At 45.1% G+C, this 25,413-nt stretch overlaps 2 protein-coding genes across 10 annotated transcripts in view; both read right to left on the bottom strand.

The window, feature by feature from the left end:
• Positions 1–2,394, bottom strand: part of syne2b (spectrin repeat containing, nuclear envelope 2b) — a 132,190-nt gene extending 129,796 nt beyond the window's left edge. For all 9 annotated transcript variants that reach the window (XM_045716643.1, XM_045716665.1, XM_045716655.1 and 6 more), the window contains exon 1: positions 68–2,394. In XM_045716643.1, coding sequence (XP_045572599.1) covers positions 68–2,188 — 2,121 coding nt within the window. In that variant the 5' untranslated portion in view covers positions 2,189–2,394. The remainder of the gene's footprint in view (positions 1–67) is intronic.
• On the bottom strand, positions 2,226–25,413 carry LOC106586232 (spectrin repeat containing, nuclear envelope 2a). The gene is made up of 25 exons (XM_014173317.2): positions 25,213–25,413; positions 19,099–19,234; positions 11,673–11,734; positions 10,856–10,951; positions 10,461–10,538; positions 10,270–10,362; positions 9,910–10,112; positions 9,478–9,677; positions 9,013–9,113; positions 8,570–8,659; positions 7,510–7,590; positions 6,985–7,098; positions 6,606–6,743; positions 6,191–6,355; positions 5,965–6,077; positions 5,705–5,873; positions 5,487–5,583; positions 5,106–5,305; positions 4,767–4,931; positions 4,511–4,648; positions 4,283–4,384; positions 3,895–4,071; positions 3,460–3,618; positions 2,329–3,364; positions 2,226–2,233 (listed from the first exon to the last, which is right to left on the bottom strand). The coding sequence occupies exons 2-25, from the start codon at positions 19,181–19,183 to the stop codon at positions 2,226–2,228; spliced, it is 3,870 nt and encodes a 1,289-aa protein (XP_014028792.2). The 5' UTR covers positions 19,184–19,234; positions 25,213–25,413.

The following is a 25,413-nucleotide window of genomic DNA, read 5'->3' as shown; positions in this document are numbered from 1 at the left end:
AATTAGACTGGGTAATAAAGGGGCTTTAGAACAACTATAAACCAAAAAAAGTATTCAAATTCCTTACCTCCTTCACTGAAGCTTGTTCGATAGATATGTGTTTGTCTTTGAAGACATTAATGGCAGCCAGGATGTGCTCCTGCAGGCAGTGCTTGGCCTCCTCAAACTGGTTCCTGGCCAGGGCCTGAGCTTTGGCATAGGCCTCGGTGTAAGCCTGGGGTGGGGCCTGGGCCAGAGCTGGGGGTTTTATCTGGAGCTCCGGGGAATCTGGTGGTGACTGGGGAAGGAGATGAGGCTCAAAAAGGAGCTGGGGCTGGGTCTTAGGCTGGAGCTGAGGCTTGACCTGGGGAAGAGGCTGGATATTGGGCTGGGGAGGTGGCTGGGGTTGGGTCTGGGTCTGAGGCTGGATACTGGGCTGGGGTGGTGGCTCTGGTTGCGGCTGGGGCATGGGCTGGGTCATGGGCTGGAGCTGAGACTGAGGCTTGGTCTGGGGCTGTGAGTGGGTTTGAGGCTGGATATGGGTCTGGGGCTTGGGGTCCATCTGGATCTGTGGCTCAGGCTGTGGCTGAGAGTGGGGTTGAGGCTGAAGCTTGGGCTGGATCTGGGGCTGAGAATGAGTTTGAGAGTGGGGCTGAGGCTGAAGTTTGGGCTGGGTCTGGATCTGGGGCTGAGAATGAGTCTGAGAGAGGGGCTGAGGCTGCAAATGGGTTGTGGGTTGAATTTGGGTCTGGGGAGGTGGCTGAGGCTGGAAATATGGCTGGGGTTGAATTTGAGGCTGGGGATGGGACTGGGCCCATGGCTGCTGTTGGAACGGGCCTTGCTGGGCCTTAACATTGGTAAGGTTGTAAGCTCTCACCTGAGGCTGCTGTTGAACATGGCTTTGGGGCTGTATTTGGGCTTGAGGTTGGCCATAAGGCTGGCCATAAAGATATGCCTGGGGGGCTTGCTCTGGCCTGATTGGGGCCCATTGCTGCGGTGGAGCTTGACCTAGTGGGTAAGCCTGAGGAAGAGGGTGACGCTGGACCATGATGGGCTGAGGATAGGCTTGTGGCCGTGGTTCAGGTCTGACTGGGGATACCTGGGTTATTGGCTGGGGATGACCCTTTGGCTGAGGGTAAGTTGGGCTGAAGGGTCTAACTGGGGCCCATTGTTGGGGTTGAGCCTGAGCAGGGGAATAAGGATGAGGATGAAGCTGGGCCTGGGAGTGAGGCTGAGCTTGAGGGTAAGTCTGGGCCTGGGGGTGAAGCTGGGCCTGTAGGTGAAGCTGGGCCTGGGGTTGAGGATGGACTTGGGAATGAGGCTGAACTTGAGGGTGAGACTGAGCCTGGGGATGAGCCTGGACTTGAGGATGAGGCTGGACTTGAGGATGAGGCTGGGCCTGGACTTGAGGATAAGGCTGGGCCTGGGGGTGAGGCTGGACATGAGGGTGAGGCTGGGCCTGGGGGTGAGGCTGGACATGAGGTTGAGGATGGGCCCGGGGTTGAGGCTGAACTTGAGGGTGAGGTTGGGCCTGGTGTTGAGGCTGAACTTGAGGGTGAGGCTGGGCCTGGAGTTGTGGGTGAGCCTGGGGGTGAGGCTGGGCCTGTGGATGCAGGCCCAGCCAGTGCGTCTCAGTGAGTGTTTGAGGTGGCCTGACTGGGGCCCACGCTTGGTGATGTGGTTGGGCCTGAGCTTGAGACTGTGGATGCATCAGTTGATGAACCTGTGGCTGAACCTGTGGCTGTGGTTTCTGGACCTGTGGCTGAGGTTTCTCGACCTGTGGCTGGGGTTTCTCTTGAGTCATCCGGGATTTAGACATGGCCTGCATCTGTGATTGTGAGTAGGTCATAGGTTGAGATTGACCATAGGTCATGAGTTGTGCTTGGCCTTGAGTTATGGGCTGGGGTTCAGTGTGAGTCATGGTTTGGGATGGAGCATGGATAATAGTCTTGGGTTGCTGTTTGGTTTGGGCCATTGGTTTAGGTTTAGTGTGATTCTTGGTCTTTGCTTGGGGTTGGGTCAGAGATTGGGCAGGAGGCTGGCCATAAAGATATGCCTGGGGGACTTGCTGTGGCCCTGCTTGGGGTAGAACCTGAGCACTAGCCATGGCCTGTGATTGAGAAGGAAACATAGTCCTGGCTTGTGCCTGAGGCTGGGGCCTGGGTGTTCCTGCAGGCTGTGGAACTACCTGGACAGGGACTTGAGACATGATTGGTTTCTCTGGCTGTTGTTGAGCCTGTGTTTGATTAGAAGCCTGGGCAGGAGCTTGGGATGGACCCGGGGCTGGAGCTTGGGATGGACCCGGGGCTGGAGCTTGGGATGGACCCGGGGCTGGAGCTTGGGATGGACCCTGGGCTGGAGCTTGGGATGGACCCGGGGCTGGGGCTTGGGATGGAGCCTGGGCTGGAGCTTGGGATGGAGCCTGGGCTGGGGCTTGGGATGGAGCTTGGGCTGGGGCTTGGGATGGAGCTTGGGCTGGGGCTTGGGATGGAGCTTGGGCTGGGGCTTGGGATGGAGCCTGGGCTGGGGCTTGGGATGGAGCCTGGGCTGGAGCTTGGGATGGAGCCTGGGCTGAAGCCTGATCCTGATCCTGATCCTTGGCCTTCTTTTGGAGCCAGGGTCGGTTCTTCATGGCCTGAGGTTGATTCTTCCGGCTCTGCATCTCTTCCTTGGTTAGAGGTTGCTTCTGTGTCTTTTCCGGTTGCTGAGATGGAGTCTGTTTCTGGGCCTGTGCTGGTTGTTGGGCCTGTTTCTGGCTTTGAACCTGCTGCTGAGCAGATATTTGTTGTTGAGATAGAACCTGTTGTTGAAATAGTACTTGTTGCTGAGAGACTACTTGTTGCTGAGAGAGTACTTGTTGCTGAGAGAGTACTTGTTGCTGAGAGAGTACTTGTTGCTGAGAGAGTACTTGTTGCTGAGTTGGACGCCGTTGTTGAGATAGTGGCTGTTGCTGCACTAGTGGTTGTTTCTGGGTTAGGGGTGGAGAGTGTTTTTTGCTCTGGGCAGCAACCTGTGGCTCTGGAGGTGACTGTGCTCGGCCCTTTGACTGAGTCACAGCTTGTGCATAGGAATACAGGAGTGGAGGACTGGGACTTGCCTTCTTCTCTCTGTATTCCTGGACTATAATCTGTGGTATTGGTGGGTGTTGGGCCTGAGCTTGTGGTTTAGGGGAAGGCTGGGACTGTGGCTGTGGCTTCACATCAGGCTGAGATGCTAATTGATCAAAGGCCTGAGTTACATGCCTGGCAAGAGAGAGTGATTGAGGCTGTTTGGGTTGAGTTCCCTCTTCAGGCTGGATGAAGATCTTGGGTGGGGGCTGGTCTTCTGTGGGGCTTTGGCTTCTGTCTCTTCTGGCTCCCAGAGAGCTCAGCATCCCAACTGCCTCCTGTAATTAAATCAAAGTTATAGCTTTGTCAATCACAATTTCACTCAAGGTCAATAAAGGAAAAAGGAAAGTGATAAGAGAGAGGGAATACTGGCCTGTGACTGAGCCACGGCAGCTCTGACTCTGTCCTGCATGGTGGAGACAAGGAGGTACTGGAGGGGAGAGTTCTTCTGTCCTGTCATCACCATCACCTGCAGATCCTGCTCCTCTGTCACCACCTGACCCTCCAGCTGCAGCCCACGAGAGATCAGCACCTGGAGAGAACAGCAAACACAATGAGCACTTGTAAATTACAAAAGTAAATGACAATATTCATAAACGAGGTAATTCTCTGATCTTCACCCAGCACATAATTATCAATGCTTGTCTAGCCCCTGTGTTGAACATGCTTACTTACCTTGCTTCTACATTCCTAACCAGGCTAGCTAACTATTCTAGTAAAGCTACTGCTGTTTACCGTATTCCTTTGGCACTTATGTGATGTTTTCCTTAGTCTAGTATGTTACTATTGGCCCCTGTCTAAGTCTTACCCTGGCGCGGGGGTCCTGGCACCGTGAAGCCCTGCGTTCTCCTGCCTTCAGGATCTGGTAGAGGTCCCGGGCCTCTGTCTCCCAGTGCAGGAGCTCTGCCAGGCGGCCGTCCAGACCAGACACACTGTGCTGCAGCTCCACACACACCTGCTCAGCCTCAACCAGCGTCTGCATCACCTACAGACACACACACACACAGAGAAACAAACAGCGTACACATTCAGTACCGCAAACAAAAATCTCACGTAATTTGGACAGATGCTCGATTATGTTTACGTAGTCTGTCCACGAGATATTAAGAACCCACAGACCAGAAAAAAGACCTTAGGCATATAAAATGATATTTTCATATTTAAAGTAAATATATGAAGGAAGTCATCATCCTTACCTCAGGTACAGCCAGCTTCAGTTTCTGTAGAGTCTCAGCTGAGCATTCTGTGGAGGGGGAGAGGGCATCCATATCCACTTCCTTTATCTTCCTCATCATGAACTGAACAAGATAAAAAGACAGCACCATTAAAATGCATTTTTTTTGTGGAAGAAAATGTATACAAAAGGATCAGTTATAGTTAGAAAACGCTGAGACCATTGTAATAATGTTGAAGTAACAGTGTACCTGTAGTTTCTTCGTGTAGGTCCTCAGGGGCCCAGACATGGTCTCCACAGGTTCCTTCAGGATCTGGGTGGCCTCTCTGAAGAGGGCCTGGAGGTCTTGGGGTCTGGCTGCGGCTCCGCTGGGCACAGCTACAACAGCCTTGGGGCAAAATAACAGCTTTTTTTTATAGCTGAACATAATTTTCACCGAAATTGAACAAGAGAGCATAACAACATTGCATTCTAACTTTGTAATGGAAGTGTTATCTCTGACTTACAAATTGTGTTATCTTGATAAAGTCCGCCCAATGCAGGTTGAGCTTGCAGAGGTCATCTGCCAGAGCTCGGCTGGTCATGGGGTCAGTCAGCTGGACCAGGAAGTTCCCCACCTCATTCAGATGGGCCTGGCGGGAACTCCACTCTGACATACTCTCAGATGTTACCTAAGCAACACACAAACACCTCATCATCAATATTGCTAAATAATCATTTTGAACACTTTGTTCTTTAGGAACCCATGTTGGGGAAGTAATGGCAATAGGTTTGTTAAGAGCAGGCATGGTATACCCCTGCATTGTGGACAAGGTTGCAGATTAGTGGAGGGTTTCTGTCTGTACCTCTGGACTCTGTGCGAGCGCGTGGGAGGCTGAGGCCTGCTCCAGCCAGGCCTGCAGGGAGCTGTAACAGTCACAGTAGGAGTCCCAGGCAGACAGCACACGGCCCATAGTGCTCTTCACTGTAGACACTCCCTCCAGAGCCACAGCACCCTCCTCCTCCATCTCCTTCACTTGGCACATTATGTATTTGGAGTCTGTAGCTGGGGGAACAGCCAGGAAAACCTCACTTAGATCAACCAATCAATTAACCATCAATAAATCAATTTGCGAAGAACATTAGAAAGACTGGTACACACAGTTCTTTCTTTGGCGATGTATTTTGGATCAGAACGTATTGAATCAGAACACATTACCACACACACACACACGCAGTCCTCTTACCTAGGGCAGATTTGCTAGTATATTTGCTTGCAACAAGCTTCAATTTAAGGAGAGCCCTCTCCAGCAAGGATGGTAGGTCCTGTTTATCCACTAACTCCTGTGAGAAAACAAATGTAGAGATTAGTCATTGACTTCATATAAGCCGGCTATAACTTATACCAGTTTGCCTCCTGTCTACAGAAAGTCGTCAAACTCTGTCATTAAACTGGATTACTCACATGCCAGTCCTGCAGCAGCACACGCACAGCCTCCTGGGATATGTAGGGTCTCTTCCAGACACGGAGCTTGCTGTTGATCTGGCCCAGCAGGTCCAGGACTGTGTGCCGATGCTCCTGGTACTCCAGTTTGATCCCATGGTACTTGGCAGTGACTCTTACACTGGTGAACCTGAGGAGGCGGTAGAGAGAGGTGGGTTGTTGGAGGCTCTCTCAGACATTCACGCTACAGTTATGGGAAAAACAGGTAGACAAGTGCACACCTTCTCTTCATCTCTTCCAGTTTGTCAGTAGGCACCAGGATGGCTCCATATTCATCCATATTCTGGAACTTCTGAAAGTTCTTAAGTTGTTGGGGCATCTCATCCAGGGATGTCTATAAAAAAGATACAGTCATTTTGATTTAAAGGACTAGTGTTACAGGTTGGTTAAGAGGCAATTAACTTTTTTTTAGTGATGCATGTTGATTGACAGATCGTGATATATTACCTTTAGCAGATCCAATTTTTCCCTGGCCTCCTCGGCGGCGCGGGCGTGGTCCTGAGGGTCCCCCTCCTCCTCAGCCAGCGCACCCTCAGCCCTAAGCAGCCAGCGGCCCACCATGTCCAGGGAAGCAGGCAGACTAAGGTCCAGCTCTGTCTTATACTCACGCAGCTGGGTGGGAACAATCACATAGAAATGTAACCAAGCAAACACATGAAAAAACATACCCAGACACACACACAAAACAGTATATTTTTATACACTGTAAAAGCATAAATAGATGATTACTGTGAAACCACATCAACACGGTATATCATGCTTTATCAGTATACCATGATAAATATACTTTATATAGTATATTGCAGGACATTATGTGATTTGACTTAGTGTGTAAGATAACCAGTGTGAGGAGTGAGCAGACCTTCTCGGCGAGGGCGTCCCAAGCCCCCCTGAGGTTCCTCTGTTCCTCACTCAGCTGGGGGGTGCGCTTCATGGCTGTCAGGAGAGGCATCACGGGGCGACGCTGCTCGTTAAAGGACACCACAAAGGTCTGGAACACCTGGGAGACACACAAACACATAGACACACACACAGACACATGCACGCAAACAGGAAAAGCTCTCAGATAGTGCTGTGAGGTTAACACTATTTAAGTATCAGACTTGAATAGAATGCAAATGTATCCCCCTAAACTATATAAAAGATAGACAGTCTTGGACTACAAATAAACCTGCCATTATTCTTCATGTGCCATTTTTAATCCAACTAGCAGCATCCACATACTGTACAGTACTACATACATGGTATCTCTCTGCATAGCTCTCGCCTTCTGTGGAGTCCCAGCCTTCCAGTAACTCCTGATAGGCCTGCAACAGCCAGCAGGTCACTTCCTGGGTCTTCTGATTGGTTGTGGTCTTGAGTCACAGCAAAAAGACTAATGAGTTATCAGACAAAATATGAACCAAAATAAAGCACTAACCCTACCCATAACCTAACGTTAAACTTTCAAAACACCCTTTCCACTCTATGTAGCCTGAAGATTACATTCCAAAGAACCTCTTCACATGGGAAGTGAAGTATTAGTGGGTAAGGTGGAGTAAGGTGGAGCTCAACTCTAGTATGTAAAGTTCTCTCCCTCTTGCATGAGTTGATCATTTTATGGTGTATCTTCCTTTTAAGATGTGTCCAAATAAACAACAGTCTGTGAAACAGGCAGGGGTGAAATTAAGCAGCTGATTTTCAATCGTTATTTAGACAGTTATGGGAGGGAAGCCTTGAGGGAAGCCTTGGGACCAGGCAGAGAAGAGGAGATGAACAGGGTTTACCGCAGCTGCAGCAGCAGCTCTGGAGGGTTCAGGTTCTTGACAAGGAGCTGATCTCATAAGTAGGGGTTGGAGCAGGCGAGCCTGACCAGAGAATTGACAGATAGTCAGTGAATGGGGGCTAGGTACTTCAGGCTTCAGGGAAGATTCTAGATAACATGACAAACTCTAATGCTCTCTCTTCCAATCCTCTTATATCTCAGTTTCTCTTTATGAAAAGGATGCCTCAAAACAAACCACTTTAAAAAAGAAATAAGGCACATCATGGGGAATTGGGATTCAAGGGATCTGAAAGTTCACCACATGGTCTCTCAGATGACTTCTGAACTATCCTATACATCCTGATCACTAGAACTATGCTGAACCTCCAACCTCAGGCCGTCCTGAAACACAGCAGGAAACATGAGCTGAACAGTGAGCCTGATCTGCCATGAGTTCCCCGAGACATGAAATGAGATACCCTGGTCTCAATTACTGCCACTCTGATTTTTAAGGTGGGGAACAGCAACACACCCTCCTGTAGCTCAGGGCTGGTACCAACCGAACAGGGAAAACAGGGTGAACTGGTCCTAAAACAACCTAATCTTTCCTCTGACTTTAATCCCTCTGACATTTAGAGGTAAACTTGGCTTTGAGCGATTAAATTGTTTTCAAAAGGAAGACAGTATTGTCATGTGTTTGTTTGTTTGTTTGTACTGCAGGTATGTTGCCATTGTGGACAGCATTGTGTTTGATTGATATATTATATTGAGTAATGTATAGGGTATCCGTTGTTGGTGGTAAAGTATAGGTGTACAGTTGTCCCTGGGGTACTACAAACCTGAGGCCGCTGACATCACAAAAATGTAGTTCAATAGACTTTACTTCTGTTTCAAAACATACTAGTTACTGAGAAAAATGCTTTCTAAGTCATTTTTAAACTTCAAACCAAAGTAGAACTCTGTAGCAGTGAGGGAGGTGCTGATTGGGAATTAATTTCAGATGTCTTACATGATGTAACATGTTTCTCAAAGTCTGAGAGGTGAAATAAACAGTGCTGTAGGCAAAGTGAGGGATAGGCTACCTGGCGCAGAGGGGAGGCAGCGATGGCAGGAGTGAAGTGAGTGGGCAGGTTGACAGGAGAGAGGCTTTTAGGAGGAGTCATATAGTACATCTGAATAGATACAACAGAGAGTAAAGAATAGAAAAGGTGAGGTAAAAGAAACAGAATTAAAGTGAGAAGAATTTAGATTATACTGAAGAGTCACAACAAGGAGCCACAGTACACAGTGAACCTGAGGAAAGCCAAAACAAAAGTGGAGAAGATAGTACGTGCTGCTACATCTACATTGCTTGCCGTTTGGGGTTTTAGGCTGGGTTTCTGTATAAGCACTTTGTGACATCTGCTGATGTAGAAAGGGCTTTATAAATACATTTGATTTGAGTAGCTAGGAGCAGGGTGACCAAAAATAATTTCAAATAAAAGGCAATTAAAAGAGAGTGATTAGATGACAGTGTGGTACAAACCTGCATGTCCTCCTCTGTCACAGGCATGTCTCTGGAGTACTGGAGGAACTGGGACACGTAGGTCATGATGGACTTCTCATCTGGGTCTCTCACATCAACATCTATACCAAGAAAAGTTCCTTGAGAAATTCACACTTTTGTCCAAAGCAACTGAGACAAACAGTATATATTTTGATGCACTAAAGTGGCTTTCCAAAGCCCTGTTTATTCCTGGTGCATACAGGGAGGCACCAGCTAATCTGGTCACAATGTGGACACAGTGGACGTATAAGAGACACATTTCAATACAATGTGTAGACTTGACAAACCTTGATACATGAAACATGAAACTCACATGTTAGCAAGGTAGTGCAAACGGGGCTTAAAAAGCACAACAACAGAGTACATATCTGATTTAACCAGGGAACTGAGCTAGACATCAGATGTCACCCCTCCCCCTAGGTTATGTGAACACCACCCACACACCATCGGGCTCCAGTAGTCTGGGGATGCGCAGCTCGTGCTCGGCAGTGCGGAAGGCCTCCTCCAGGTTCTGCCGGTTAGTTCTGGTTCTGGCCTTGGACAGGTCCACCAGGTCAGGTCTCAGGGCATACAGGATGGCCAGGAAGATCACACCGCTCCGCCAACTGGCCTTGAAGTCCTTCACATTCAGAGTACAGCCAGCCCTATGGAGGGTGCCACATTATATAATAATGGCCATAATGGCAACAGACAGAACACCCTTTCATCAGTGGATGTCAATGTGTGTGATATTGTGTAGAGGCATGAGGTCTCATCAAGAACCAAAACAATAACATCTTGAGATGAATTTGGACAGTGAATATGAGAGGTGTGAGGGCTTAAACGGGAGGGGTGAGGGTCTGAGGGCGGAGGGCCTAAACAGGGAAGGGGGCTCACTTGTGGCACTGTTCCCTGACCCAGAGCAGCAGAGCTTTCTTGGCAGAGATGCGGAAACGCTGGTGTAGGGGGGAGCCCCTGGGGGGCACGGGGCTGTTGCTAGTAGAGCGGGCCGACAGGGTGGAGCGAGAGTCCAGGCTGGCCAGTGACTCCAGAGAGGACTGACGGGAGCTGAACGACAGGCTGCTGGCCAGCTCCTCAATCTGCAGGGAGAGTAAGTTTAGTAAAGCAGCCCAGCCGGGAACAATAGACAAAAACTACAACAACAATGTATTACTGTGGACATGTAGCTCCCGCATACATTTTCTCATAAAAGCAAGTGTCTAAGAGTGATTACAGCTGATTCTGACTGAGACTCACATGATACTGCATAATGATTGTCCAGATCAAGCCAAGGATGATGGATGGTTTGCCGTCGATGATGTCGGGAATGTTAATGTTGACCAGTTTGATCTGTGTGAAGAGGACAGCTTAACATTATCAGCGGTTCAATACAAATGGCTTTGCAACTCACATGAGCTTAGACCCAAAGCAGGAAAATGGTCTCTTACCGATTTCTTCTTCAAGAAGGACAGGGCTGTTTCAATGTTGCTCCTGTGCTGAAAGATGCCTCTGCCTCTCTCCCGACTCTACAATAGACAACAACAGATATCAGAACCATAGACAAAGGCAAAGGGCACAAGAGATGACAGAGGGCCATAGATACCTACAATGAAATGAGGGAGAGGAGAGGAAAATAGAAAATAAGTTATTGTGAGGAAAGGGTTGATGCTGATGTACAGGGTTAAGAGAAAAGGGGAAATACAGTCCCAGAAAAAGAGGGGGAGACACTACAGCAAGTGCTCCTTGTCTACTTAGGACTAGCCTTCTAAGAGTCCACTTGAGATGAGCTTGTAATGTATATATGGTAGAGTGTGTTAAAAGTTGATCTGAGACAGAGACTTACCATCCGCTGGCCACTCATCACCTCCAGCAGGTCCAGCAGCTTGGACCCATCCCGGAAATCATTGAACAGGTCCAACACCATGCATGGGGGAATCCTCTGAGACAAGACCACAGAACATCTGCTGTTAGTCTCTTTCATAAGGCATAGTGACTACTACAGCCAATACACTTAAACCACTTGTCAACTGTGTTCTCACTCTAATCATTACATTCACTTAGGCTGAAGAGTGTGCACGGCATAAGAGTAATATCTTGGGACATAAAACAGCTAGGTAAGGATGATTCTCATGGTGTGTGTATTAACTTAGAAAGCAGAATACATTTCATGACTTTCCACTGGACTTAAAACTCTACTGCAGGCTGCCACTAGAAGATTAGCAATTAGCTGAAACAACCCACAGCGGTATGTGGGTCCATGTCAACCCACAGCTTAGGCTCCACAACTCTGACTCAGCCCAGTGTTGGCCAGACTCCACGGGGTGGGAGGGCTGGGGGGGACTTCTGTTGCTGTCTGTCTGTGTGTGCTCTCTAAACCCCGCTCCAAGGGGCTATATTTACATGATTCCACCCTGCCCCTCCCCCAGCCCTCCCATGTCACATGCACAACTGACCTCTACCATGAGCAGGAGAGCAACACAACCCTTCTGTCCAGGTGGGTGGGTGGGTGAGTGAGTGAGTGAGTGAGTGAGTGAGTGAGTGAGTGAGTGAGTGAGTGAGTGAGTGAGTGAGTGAGTGAGTGAGTGAGTGAGTGAGTGAGTGAGTGAGTGAGTGAGTGAGGCGTGCTAGTGGAAGACATACAGTATTGCAGACAGTGTTACCTTCGAGAGCTGAGCATTGATCCAGTTGGTGAAGGTTCTCTTCTGAATTTGCTCTTGCTCCACTATGAAAGGGAGGGGAAAAAGAAATATGAGAATATTGTATCGTATTTTACATAAATAAACACCCAAGAGTACATATGTGATGCATAGAAATTCTGAATTATAGCAGCAATTCGTTTTCTTTAATATACAAGCCTTCAGCAAGGCTCAAGGTGCTGCCAGAGGATTCCTAGGTTTTTAAATACACCACAGTCATGGTCACATGTCTAACATGCTGCTGAACACATCCAATAACTTCCCTCTAACCCATTTACAGAGTTATATCGGCCAGGTAGCCTAGTCGTTAGAGTGTTGGACTAGTAACCCAAAGGTTGCAAGATCAAATCCCCAAGCTGACAAGGTAAAAATCTGCCGTTCTACTCCTGAACAAGGCAGTTAACCCACTGTTCCTAGGCTGTCATTGTAAATAAGAACTTGTTCTTAACTGACTTGCCTAGTTAAATAAAGGTAAAAATATAGACTTCCAGCTTTACTGGCAGAGGCCCACTCACCATTATACATCTCTACAAAGTCCATCAGGTCCATGACTGAGTGAAGCATCCCAACATTAGTCAATTATCCCCAAGCTTCTCACAAACACCTCAAACATAGTATATTCCACTTGCTCTGTGACAGATCTTTTATACCTTCAACTGTCTTCAAAATAGGTCCTTGATATCAGAATGTTGATGTGTTGATCTGATACATGCTCTTTCTAGCCCACTTGATTTAGGCCCTCTGTATTATTGAGCACCACTAACTACTCCATGGTAAGCCCCTATCCAAGTCATCCCCGTCTTTTCTACTGAGCTCTGAGCTCTGTGATAAAAGGACAGAGACTGATAGACCCATTAAGCTGTTTTACAGAAGGCCAGTCTTGGCTCCAGTCGGTGTCTAATGTTAATCATAAGGACCTGCTCCAAGTGTGTGACTCAGGTCTATTCCTGTTTCTGGAAGAATGTGGACTGTGGTGTGAGAGGATGACAGAGGCTCGCCTCGTAGGTGACTGTTACTGATTACTGCCGAGGTGTGGTGGTCTCTCAGGTGCTTATAGCTGCCAAAGCATCACCCAGGTGGGTGCTACACATTCAGTGGTGGATGTTCCAGCCTACCTACAGAGGAGGAGTAAGCCTAGCTGTGAACTTCAGAGACAGGTCCCTGATGAAAAGCTCCGGGCTTGCCTGTCTGACTGATGTTTCTCCCTCCCTGGCCATACCAGGGAGGGAGAAGTCACTTCCACTCAAACTATTCCTTTTCTGAATTGCAACATCCGCATCGAGCTAAAGGCTAGAGGTGCCGCTTTCAAGGAGCGGGAGACTAATCCAGACGCTTGTAAGAAATCCCGCTATGCCCTCAGACGAACCATCAAACAAGCAAAGCGTCAATACAGGATTAAGATTGAATCCTACTACACCGGCTCTGACGCTCGTCGGATGTGGCAGGGCTTGAAAACAATTATGGACTACAACCCAGACGCAAGCTGCCCAGTGACATGAGCCTACCAGATGAGCTAAATGCCTTTTATGCTCGCTTCGAGGCAAGCAACACGGAAGCATGCACAAGAGCACCAGCTGTTCTGGATGACTGTGTGATAACGCTCTTGGTAGCCGATGTGAACAAAACCTTTAAACAGATCAACATTCACAAAGCCGCTGGGCCAGATGGATTACCAGGACGTGTACTCAAAGCAAGCGTGGACCAACTGTCAAGTGTCTTCACTGACATTTTCAACCTCTCCCTGACCGAGTCTGTAATACCTACATGTTTCAAGCAGACCAGCATAGTCCCTGTGCCCACGGATGCGAAGGTAACCTGCCTAAATGATTACCGCCCCGTGGCACTCATGTTGGTAGCCATGAATTGCTTTGAAAGGCTGGTCATGGCTTACATCAACAGCATCCTCCCGGACACCCTAGACCCACTCCAATTCGCATACCACCCCAACAGATCCACAGATGATGCAATCTCAATCGCACTCCACACTGCCCTATCTCACGTGGACAAAAGGAACACCTATGTGTTTCAGCGTTCAACACCATAGTGCCCACGAAGCTAATCACTAAGCTAAGGACTCTGGGACTAAACACCTCCCTCTGCAACTGGATCCTCGACTTCCTGACGGGCCGCCCCCAGGTGGTAAGAGTAGGCAACAACACGTCCGCCACGCTGATCCTTAACACTGGGGCCCCTCAGGGGTGTGTACTTAGTCCCCTCCTGTATTCCCTGTTCACCCACGACTGGGTGGCCAAACACGACTCCAACACCATCATTAAGTTTACTGATGACACAACAGTGGTAGGCCTGATCACAGACAACGATGAGGCGGCCTATAGGGAGGAGGTCAGAGAACTGGCAGAGTGGTGCCAGGACAACAACCTCTCCCTCAATGTGAGCCAAAGGAGACAAAGGAGCTGATCGTGGACTACAGGAAAAGGCGGGCCGAACAGGCCCCCATTAACATCGACGGGGCTGTAGTGGAGCGGGTCGAGAGTTTCAAGTTCCTTGGTGTCCACATCACCAACGAACTATCATGGTCCAAACATACCAAGACAGTCGTGAAGAGGGCACGACAAAACCTTTTCCCCCTCAGGAGACTGAAAAGATTTGGCATGGGCCCCCAGATCCTCAAAAGGTTCTACAGCTGCACCATCGAGAGCATCCTGACCGGTTGCATCACCTCCTGGTATGGCAACTGCTCGGCATCTGACCATAAGGCGCTACAGAGGGTAATGTGAACAGCCCAGTACATCACTGTGGCAAAGCTTCCTGCCATCCAGGACCTATATAATAGGCAGTGTCAGAGGAAAGCCCAGAAAATTGTCAGAGACTCCAGTCACCCAAGTTATAGACTGTTTTCTCTGCTGCCGCATGGCAAGCGGTACCAGAGCGCCAAGTCTAGGACCAAAAGGCTCCTCAACAGCTTCTACCCCCAAGCCATTAGACCACTGAACAATTCATAAAAATCGCCACCGGACAATTTACATTGACACCCCCCGTTGTACACTGCTGCTACTCGCTGTTTGTTTGTTACCTATGCATAGTCACTTCGCCCCAACCTACATGTACAGATTACCTCAACTAGCCTGTACCCCTGCACACTGACTCGGTACCGGTGCCCCCTGTATATAGCCTCGTTATTCTTATTGTGTTACTTTTTATTATTACTTTTTATTTTAGCCTACTTGGTAAATATTTTCTTCTTCTTCTTGAACTGCACTGTTGGTTAAGGGCTTGTAAGTAAGCATTTCATGGTAAAGTCTACACTTGTTGTATTCGGGGCGCATGTGACAAATAAAGTTTGATTTGACTTGATGATCATTTTCATTTCACATTTTTGTTATTTAGCAGATGCTATTATTCAGAGTGACTTACACGAGAAATGAAGGTTAAGTGCCTTGCCCAAGGGCACATCGGCAGATTTTTTCCCCCACCAAGTCGGCTCAGGCAATTGAACCAGCAACCTTTCGGTTACTGGCCCAAAGCTATTAACCACTAGGCTACCTGCTGTGGAAGACCATCTCCCACCAACTGCCAGCTCCCTGAATTAATTTTGGTTTGTTTTTTAAAGAGACTTTATATTCGGTATGATAAGCACTATAACAAATAAATATATTATTATTAGAAAAATAGACATGGTCGATTTTAAACTTTCAAATATATTCTAACAGTTGCAAATATAGGTGGATGCCTTCCATATGAGCATTCAACAAACATTTGTGAAACAAATCTTTCATGATTAATGCTGAGAAGTTCAACATTGGCATGTCAAGAAGAAGAAATCCGAGAGTTGGCACACACTTGCTGGTTTGCCAAGCAGTATTAAAAAAACAACTTTCCAAATGACTGAACCCACAGCCTTTTTGAGCAATGTTGTTTTCAACCTCCTCAACATAGACACACAATTAAGGTAAAGTAGCTGGGGTGTATTCATTAACTGCAGACCATCACGAAATGTTTGCAACAGAAACAGTTTACAGTTTACTCTAGTAACCAAACAGAAGCAAACAGAGCAAACGGAACCAGGCAGAGTTCCTCTGTCCAGTGTCTGTGTTCTTTTGCCCATCTTAATCTTTTCTTTTTATTGGCCAGACTGAGATATGGCTTTTTCTTTGCAACTCTGCCTAGAAGGCCAGCATCGCGGAGTTGCCAATTCACTGTTGACGTTGAGACTGGTATTTTGCGGGTACTATTTAGTGAAGCTGCCAGTTGAAGACTTGTGAGGCGTCTGTTTCTCAAACTAGACACTCTAATGTACTTGTCCTCTTGTTCAGTTGCGCCCCGGGGCCTCCCACTCTCTTTTTATTCTGGTTAGAGACAGTTTGCGCTGTTCTGTGAAGGGAGTAGTACACAGCGTTGTACGAGATCTTCAGTTTCTTGGCAATTTCTCGCATGGAATAGCCTTCATTTCTCAGAACAAGAATAGACTGACGAGTTTCAGAAGAATGTTCTTTGCTTTTGGCCATTTTGAGCCTGTAATCGAACCCACAAATGCTGATGCTCCAGGTACACAACCTAGTCTAAAGAAGGCCAGTTGTATTGATTCTTTAATTAGCACAACAGTTCTCAGCTGTGCTAACATAATTGCAAAAGGGTTTTCTAATGATCAATTAGCCTTTTAAAATGATAAACTTGGATTAGCTAACACAACGTGCCATTGGAACACAGGAGTGATGGTTGCTGATAATGGGCCTCTGTACGCCTATGTAGATATTCCATTAAAAATAAGCCGTTTCCAGCTACAATAGTCATTTACAACATTAACAATGTCTACACTGTATTTCTGATCAATTTGATGTTATTTTAATGGACAAAAAATGTGCTTTTCTTTCAAAACAAGGACATTTCTAAGTCACCCCAAACTTTTGAACGGTAGTGTATGTTTTGAAGAAATTAAAATGTAATTTGAAACTGTAATTGGGCGGTCATAAAGGAATTGATATTTGACACACAATCACAACAAAGTGAGAAAGAGACCTGATCTGGTCTGAGAACCAGTCTCATCTGACAAGGTCAGGTATTTGGTCAAATGAACAGCTGACAAAGCATTATGTTGAAGTATGACAGTTGTAACAAGTAGACTAACGTATTCCGTTTTCCAATACATTATTTGCTCTTTGCTCAAGAAAAGCTCAACCCCCAGAAATCACAGATTTCAGAAATGTAACAGCCATACAAACTAATGTCAATGTACTCACTCATGATGTGAACATCAGTGCTGCATCAGACAAGAAAAAATAGAAAATTTAACAAAGATTCTGGAAGCTAAACCTCTTCTTTCTGCTGCTGTATGAGCATGGTTTGCATATACAAGATACCATCCTTTGTCTGACATGTGAGGTATTCTACAAGAGCAACAACAAGCAGCTATGGGACCCAATGGGAAATGTATCATTGGAACGCAAAGTTCGTTGGTGAGTGGCTCCTGTATAACCACCAATCACCCTGCCAGCCTGCTGTGCTGCGCCTCCTGGGGAGGCAGGTGAATGGTATCACCTCAGCTCCACCCATCCAAAAGGTAAGGCGTGATGGATTTGGTCCTGCCTGTCCAAACAAAACCCGGTTCTCAAGCCGTCCTCCAAGTGCCATCACAAAAGAGAAGAGCCCATCAAAGAGGGGTGCTGCATTACCTGCTTTAGATCATTCATGATTTTATCTATCTGATGATACAACGTCCATTATGTGTATCCCTAGATATCCCTGGACATGGGACAGTCTGTGATGAAAGCTGTTGTTGCCTACAGTCTGAGAGTGGGAGAGCTTAGCAAACAGTGGAGAACCTCTGCTAACTCAACTAGTCGCTCACATTCAAAGGAGGGGAAGTGCTTCCCGTTTCACTGCCACTGTACATACAGTACATGTGTATGTACAACAAAACGTGAAGAGATTTAAGAGTAAGATCCCATCACACTGCAGCCGTATGTAAATAGTGTTAATCCATCAGGACTCTCCTTGTCCCTCAAAGTGCCACGGGGAGGGGAAACGGAAAACATTATAGTCTGCATATTTTCCCAGCTTGGATTCCTATTACTTTCTGGTAAATTTCCTGTGTAATCCTGTTCTTGTTAATCTAGGTCTAGGAATTTACCACGGACTAACGAGAAATGTGTGAGAATATCAGTGAGTTGTGAACTATATTTAGCTGCATTCTTGTATCGTTACAACTCCAAATACGCAAAGAAAAACAGACTTTCAGACCATTATTTTACAAGCTGACTTGTCAGTGGGGCAATAAGCATACATCACCCCTCACAGTACATTGCATCATCTGGCAATTGCATAGCTGTGAAAAATAGATCCAGAAACAGTTGTTTCTAAATAAGGTTAACAGAGCAACAGTCATGGGTCTGAAATAATACTGCAGATGGCCTCTCAATAATGGCACTCAACATACAAGTACAAGTAAAAGGAGAAAGAAAGTGGGGAGAGAGAGAGAGAGAGAGAGAGAGAGAGAGAGAGAGAGAGAGAGAGAGAGAGAGAGAGAGAGAGAGAGAGAGAGAGAGAGAGAGAGAGAGAGAGAGAGAGAGAGAGAGAGAGAGAGAGAAGGGAAAAGGGGCATGAGGACAGGGACAAGGCAGATAGTCAGAGAGAGGCAGTGTCGTATTTATCCCCCTAGGAAGAATACCTGTATACAGTGCCAACATACAAGACGAGAAGCCTCAGTGCCTTGCCCAAGGTCAACAGAGGAGACCAAATCAACCTCTCGATTACCCTCTCCTCTGCCAATGAAAACTGATAGCTAATCAACAAATGTTCTCTACTAGCAATCAAATAGAGAAAACCCCTTTCAGGAAAAGATGAGGAAACAAATGCACAGGTCATATATATATATAGTAATTCAAACCACAAAGTGAATAGTCTGCTATTGTATGTAAAACTGTGAGATGCCTTGGAGACTGTGGATTCATAGACATGCAACATGACATTTCACGACCCACTACTGAATTCCACCCACTTGATCCCCTTTGGATGACTGTTTGACATATGACTCATATCTCATTGGGTTTACATTTCAACAGTAAACACAACATGTCCCAAAGTGACTACTTTGAGCCAAAACAGGACCGAACAGGCACAAGTTGGAGTGAGAGAAGTTAATATGATTGTGAAATTTCCCCTGGGTGTGAGAAAATCCTTATTATTATTATAAATATTAGGTTTCCTCAAACTAAAACACATTAGCTGAAATATTAAGACATGAATAACTAGATTGTTTTCTCCTCATGTACAATATGTCCACAGAGCCGCTTTCCAACACTACATTAACTTTATTGTTTAAACAATAAAAGAAACACAGAGAGTCAAGGGGGAGTAGAGTAGAAAGGCAAAAAGAGGGACAGAGAATCAGGGAGAAAGAGAGAAAGAGGAAGCCACACAGAAAGCCACTGACCCTGCAGAAGCATGTGGACATTGTCAATGTCCAGGGGGATGTATCCCCTCTCCACCAGTGCATCTCTGTCTCCTGGCGACGCCATGCTTCCTGAAAGGGGGGCTCATCCACGTACCCCCAACAGCATGGCACCTTTCTGGAGATAAACAGAAACAAACATGACACACAGATACGTCAATCTCCTGTTTGAAACACGTGCGGTATAGGATCATATTTACATGTTACATTTGGCACACACTGAATTACACTGACATAACACTGGCTTAACACTGACATAACACTGACATAACACTGATATAACACTGACATAAGGAGTGTAGAGAATGTTTATTGCGTCTGTTCAGTTTATTGTTTATGAGTGACACCTTTAATTTAATGCAAAACCCTTTACACAAGAACAGTCAATGAGATGCACACATACTGAAATTCACTCAGTAGTAGCAATAGCATACCGATCCATGTAGTCACACTTAAAGCCTGTAAATCACAGTCACCGTGTTCCTCAGTTCCCCAGTTATAGCTTCTTATGACTGTTGCAACCCTACCACTCACCAGGATGAAGACAGAAATCACAACATGGAGAACACCAGGAGACTGCATAATCCAGCATTTTGCCAAACATTTATTTTTATGACATTTTTTTAGGGGGAAGATCAGCTTTAATATTATAAGTTTGAATCAGGTGTCGTTTTGCGTATCAGTTCATAAACCATGTGCCATGGAATCAGTACATCAAAAATCTCTTCACAACTACATTATTTTTGCAATCTATGGCACAGGTGTCATTTTTGGGGTCCTTAAATTAAACTGGTAGATTTTTTTATTTATCACAATTTTCTTAATGCAGGGTTGTCAGGCAAGTTCCTTACTTTTTCCCTCTTCCACTTGTCTATTCCATTTTTGCAGTAATGCTGCAATTAGTTGGTTATGCTGCAATAGTTTATGTGTCGGGGGGTTAGGGTCAGTCTGTTATATCTGGAGTATTTCTCCTGTCTTATCCGGTGTCCTGTGTGAATTCAAGTATGCTCTCTCTAATTCTCTCTCTCTCTGAGGACCTGAGCTCTAGGACCATGCCTCAGGACTACCTGGCCTCATGACTCCTTGCTGTCCCCAGTCCACCTGGTCGTGTTGCTGCTCCAGTTTCAACTATTCTGCCTGCGGCTATGGAACACTGACCTGTTCACCGGACGTTCTACCTTGTCCCAGACCTGCTGTTTTAAACTCTCTAGAGACAGCAGGTGCGGTAGAGATACTCTGAATGATCGGCTATGAAAAGCCAACTGACATTTACTCCTGAGGTGCTGACCTGTTGCACCCTCTACAACCACTGTGATTATTATTATCTGACCCTGCTGGTCATCTATGAAGATTTTAACATCTTGGCCATGTACTGTTATAATCTCCACCCGGCACAGCCAGATGAGGACTGGCCACCCATCATAGCCTGGTTCCTCTCTAGGTTTCTTCCTAGGTTCTGGCCTTTCTAGGGAGTTTTTCCTAGCCACCGTGCTTCTACACCTGCATTGCTTGCTGTTTGGGGTTTTAGGCTGGGTTTCTGTACAGCACTTTGTGACATCAGTGATTGATTGATTGATTGATTGATTGATTGATTGATTGATTGATTGATTGATTGGTTGGTTGTAATTTTGGGTAGAGGAGACATTTCCATATATTTTTGTTAGCTGCATGTGTGACATAACTCCACCAGTCCTATTTATGATATAATTTATTTTTATAATGTTTTTTTAAATCAATTAGTATATTTGAGTTTAACCATAATATTTGTTGTATTACTTGTTCTGTCTTTAACTGGTGGATTAAACTGAAATTGCAACCAACTTTCTATGGCTTGTTTTAAAATAGCAATATTTTTATTTCATTTTCAAATAACCGAAAGAGAGTGGTTGTAATCTAAATAAATGGAAAAAGGCCATTCTTGAACATGGGGTGAGACATTCTTACTAATCTGCTAGAGAACCAGTTCAGATTTAAGTATAACTTTTGTATGACTGAAGCCTTTAGTGAGAGGTCTAATGCTTTAATATTTAATAATCTTTCACAATTTGTCCTAACCTGAGTCTCAAGCCATGATTGCTTCTATCAGTTTAAGTTCTGTCTCTGGTGGGGGTTGGGGAAGTTCTGTTTTGTCTTCTTTCATGTAGCTCAAGGATGCAAATAAGTGATAGGAAATATGTGTGACCTTTAAAGATGTCTGCTTAATTTCTCTGCTCTCTCTGCTCGCTCCACTCTCTCTGCTCTCTCCCTCTCTCAATTATCAAACTTGACTAACAGCTATGAAAAGGCAACAGGTGACAGTGGCCAAAATACTCAATACACAATAACAGAGTCTTAACCTACAGCTCTTCACCTCTCCCTATATAACTTATACAGAGAATAATGGCAATAAACACAGGGTGAACTTTAAAAAGCATAAACACGAGGCGAGGCCTTATCCACCACTGCTAGTGGGTCATTTCGCCAATTTGGTCCCTTATGAGAAGTGTAACTTGGTCCCAAAAAAATAACAGTTGATTTCACCTAATTTTAACATTCTGTCATAAAGAGCACATGTTAAACTTAATAAAAAACAGTTTTCCCATCTCAAGAGGTTAAAAATACATACTATGCTCGACCTGATTTTACACTATGATTTTACTATTAAAATAGAAGTTATTAAAAAACATACTGTATATATATTAAAACAAGAGAAGTTCAAATAACAGGGTTGACCATAAAATGAAAAATCACAAAAAATTCTGCAGAAATTACTTTGTCAAAGCAACAAAATATCTAGGGCTTTAGAATGATGGAGAGAACTTGGAAGATATTTTGGGGTTAAGTGGGTTAAAATCTTCCTAGAAGTTACAGAAGGTGCACAGAGGGACAAGTATATATTTTTTTTTTGGCACATTGGTCAGTCTTTATTCATAATAAAAATCATTTGATTGAATTCTACAAGTGGTCTATAATAAAGTGTACTTTATTGAATATAACAGGCTTTATTTAATATCATAATATGTCATATTTATTTAAATATCAAAGGGATGCAAAAGGCACTCATTTCGTGGAAAGACCCTATTGTCTGGACTGAGAAGCAAATCAATTAAATCATAGTCCTACACTGTGAAACTGTGTTGTCGCTATCCTCAGTGTGGCATCTGTGCTATCCAAAGGTTCATGTCAGCTGAAGAGAGAGAGAGAGAGAGAGAGGGGGGGCGACAGAGATTGTGTGTCCCTGAGACAAAGTCATACAGGGTTGCTCTAATTGTGGATACAGTGGGGGTCAAAAACACATACTGTAACAATGCACTGGAAAAAGACCAGGGGGTGAGGAGGCAATAACACAATAACGCAGGCTTCAGACATATGACATAGACAGATAGCACCGTCTGTTTGTCCACTGGAACACATGTCCAATCCATTCACCTAATGACTCCATGGCTGGACATAGAGGTGGAGGGTTACGCTCCATAAATTCTATTTCCGTCAACAGTATAGGCCTGATACTTCTTTGTTTTGTTTTTGGAGGACTGAGGGGAAGGGCCTATGCAAGGGTTATATCAAAGAGGTGCTGGTGTCCTCTTTTGCATAAATTTAACAATATTTGTTGTGCTGGAACATTTGTTCTGTTTCAGCCTGTGTATGTAATTGGCAACAAAAAACTACAGTGTGGCTTTAATGCAGTCAAGACTTGAGAGCACACAAATCTTTTGTCATGTTTGAACAGGGGTAATAAATCAGTAGTGTGTTGGGCTAGTTCCACCCATCCAGCCAAGCATTCTGACACACACGTGACAGAAATGGGGAGAGATGAGGGTGAGGAAAAATAGTCTCCTGTTTCATTTGAAGAAAGGGACACTGGGAAGGGCAGTTTGGGGCGTATGCAGTATCCTGTGTAAGCCTGTGGAGAGACATGAGTGTTCAACAGAGAGAGGGCATTGTTTTCTTTAATCTGCCGACTCAGAGGAGGCAGAGGACAGACAGACAGGCCTCCCCATATCAGAACCACTCAGCCAGTCTAGCCCAGGCCTCACTGGAACAGATTGGCCAATAGGGTCAAGGACATGACTCCCACTCATAATGACTAAATCATACTGCTCTGATCCGTTCTGCATTTCATTGTTAGTATTTATCATCCAATATGCTGTGCAGAAACATTGTTATTGGCAAAGAGACCAATTACTTGACTGGACTTGTGCTGTATATCTCCCTCTGGTTGTAGCTTTCATTCATCGGTTCCATAAACCAGGAAGCATGATTTTACATGTCAGATAATCATTTAATGAGCATTCAGGTCCTAGCAGATTTTATGGTTGACAAAATGGGCATGAGGACGTTAACATGAGGGAAATTATACTAAGAAAAGGTTTTACAAATCAACTTCCACCTTGTAAAAACTAACGGACAGATTAGGCTATCTCTGTGAATTTATTCAATCTGAAATATTTGGTCTCTCTGATAGTTTCAAGGCAAAGTTTAATACAAGTGAAGTCATTGTAAACTTTGCCAGACATCTGACTTTTCACAGCATCTACTTTCTGGGTCTAACTCAAGTCAATCCAACATCAATCATGACTGTCATTTCCCTGACCTAATGTTATGGTATGTGCTCAGGAGAACCAGCAAACACTCTTAGAAAAAAAAGGTGCTATCTAGAAACTAGAAGGGTTCTTCGGCTGTCCCCATAGGGTACCCTTTGAAGAACCCTTCTTGGTTCCAAGTCTAACCGTTTTGGGTTCCATGTAGAACTCTTTTGGTTCCGAGTCAAACCGTTTTGGGTTCCATGTAGAACTCTTATGGTTTCGAGTCTAACCATGTTGGATTCCATGTAGAACTCTTTCTACAGAATTCTACACGAAACCCAAACACGTTCTACCTGGAATGAAAAATGGTTTTACCTGGCTGGAACCAAAAAGGGTTGTCCTATGGGGAAACCCGAAGAACCTTTTTGAAAATATTTTTAAAAGAATCAACAACTTAAAAGTAATATGCAAAGATCTCAAATAGAACAGCAACAAAGCAGTAACTTTGATCAATTGTAAGTAATGCAAGAACTTCATCGACATTGAAAAAGAGTCAATGCTAATTCAAGTAGTTGTATAATATGTTTTTACAGCTAAAAATAACCTGTAGCATTATTTCCATTCATAAAGAAACTATCAGAGGGTCTTGTCTTGCAAATTGGCTGCATGAATGAAACTTAATGTGTCCCATAAAAATGCCAGTCATACACTGTTGAGAGAACAGTGAAACATAATCAAACAAGTAAGCTTGTTTTTAGCCTATCAGGCAGAAACCGGTCAATCAAATTTTCCACTAATTTAAACAACAAAATGCAATATGATGAAGTTGAATCAATGTGGAAAACTGATTGGATTATCAAAAAGTCATCAATGTAAGGGAATTTTGTATTTTTTTTCACCCAACTTTTAACCTAAATCCAATGACATGGTGACATTTGTTGTTGGTTTCACGTTGAATTCACGTTAGTTGACAACTCAACCAAATGTCAATAAAACTAGACTTTGAAATGAAGTCCGTGCCCAGTGAGAGGATAGTTTTTTCCATTAGAGTTTAAAATATTCCTCACATAGGTCGAGTTAAGAATAAATGTCGTGCACTTTGACTAGCGAAATGCTAGATAGCACGACAGACGTGTTGACGTCGTGAACTTGTCACTGCCTAAAATAGAGCACCAGTGGGCACGTGTTCAGAGCCGCTCTAGTGCGCTTCAAACCCAAGTTCTGAACTGTCAAGAGTCCTTTAGGCAGACAAGTATGGACCAGAAGAATCTTAATAATGTAGGCTATACTGTCGACGTGCAGCTCGTCCTATAGTTCTGTTAAAATATGGTGAAGTTGCCTAATGAGAAACTCATCACAGGCTACACGATTTATGAAGAGAGGGGGGGACAAAACTCAAATATGCTAATTCATTTGCTATATTGGCTAATATGATCATCTGAACACAAGTCGAGAGGTGAATAGAGGGTCAAATATTGTAACAATAAGCCTAAAATCAAACATTAAAAGCTTCTTCAGAGTAAGTAGAGTAATATTGCGCTTTCCAAACTGAAAGCCACTATTATTCATTCGCCAAAAGGTGTCTACTTACATGTAACAAAGTTGAATAGACGCGTTTCAGGTGTCTGGCAATCAGATAGAAGTCCGGCAATAACAATACTCATTGATTGGAATAGGGAAAACAGAGTGCGCTGTACAGTATAAGTTGTGAAGCACCAGCAGTTACACCCCTCCCACCGCGCGCAAATTTGGAGATGTCTACACAACTCCGAGAGTAAAGCGAGCCTCTACC

The sequence above is a fragment of the Salmo salar genome, chromosome ssa01 (assembly GCF_905237065.1).
Source record: "Salmo salar chromosome ssa01, Ssal_v3.1, whole genome shotgun sequence".
NCBI lineage: Eukaryota > Metazoa > Chordata > Actinopteri > Salmoniformes > Salmonidae > Salmo > Salmo salar.
This window is presented reverse-complemented; position numbering and strand designations above follow the sequence as displayed.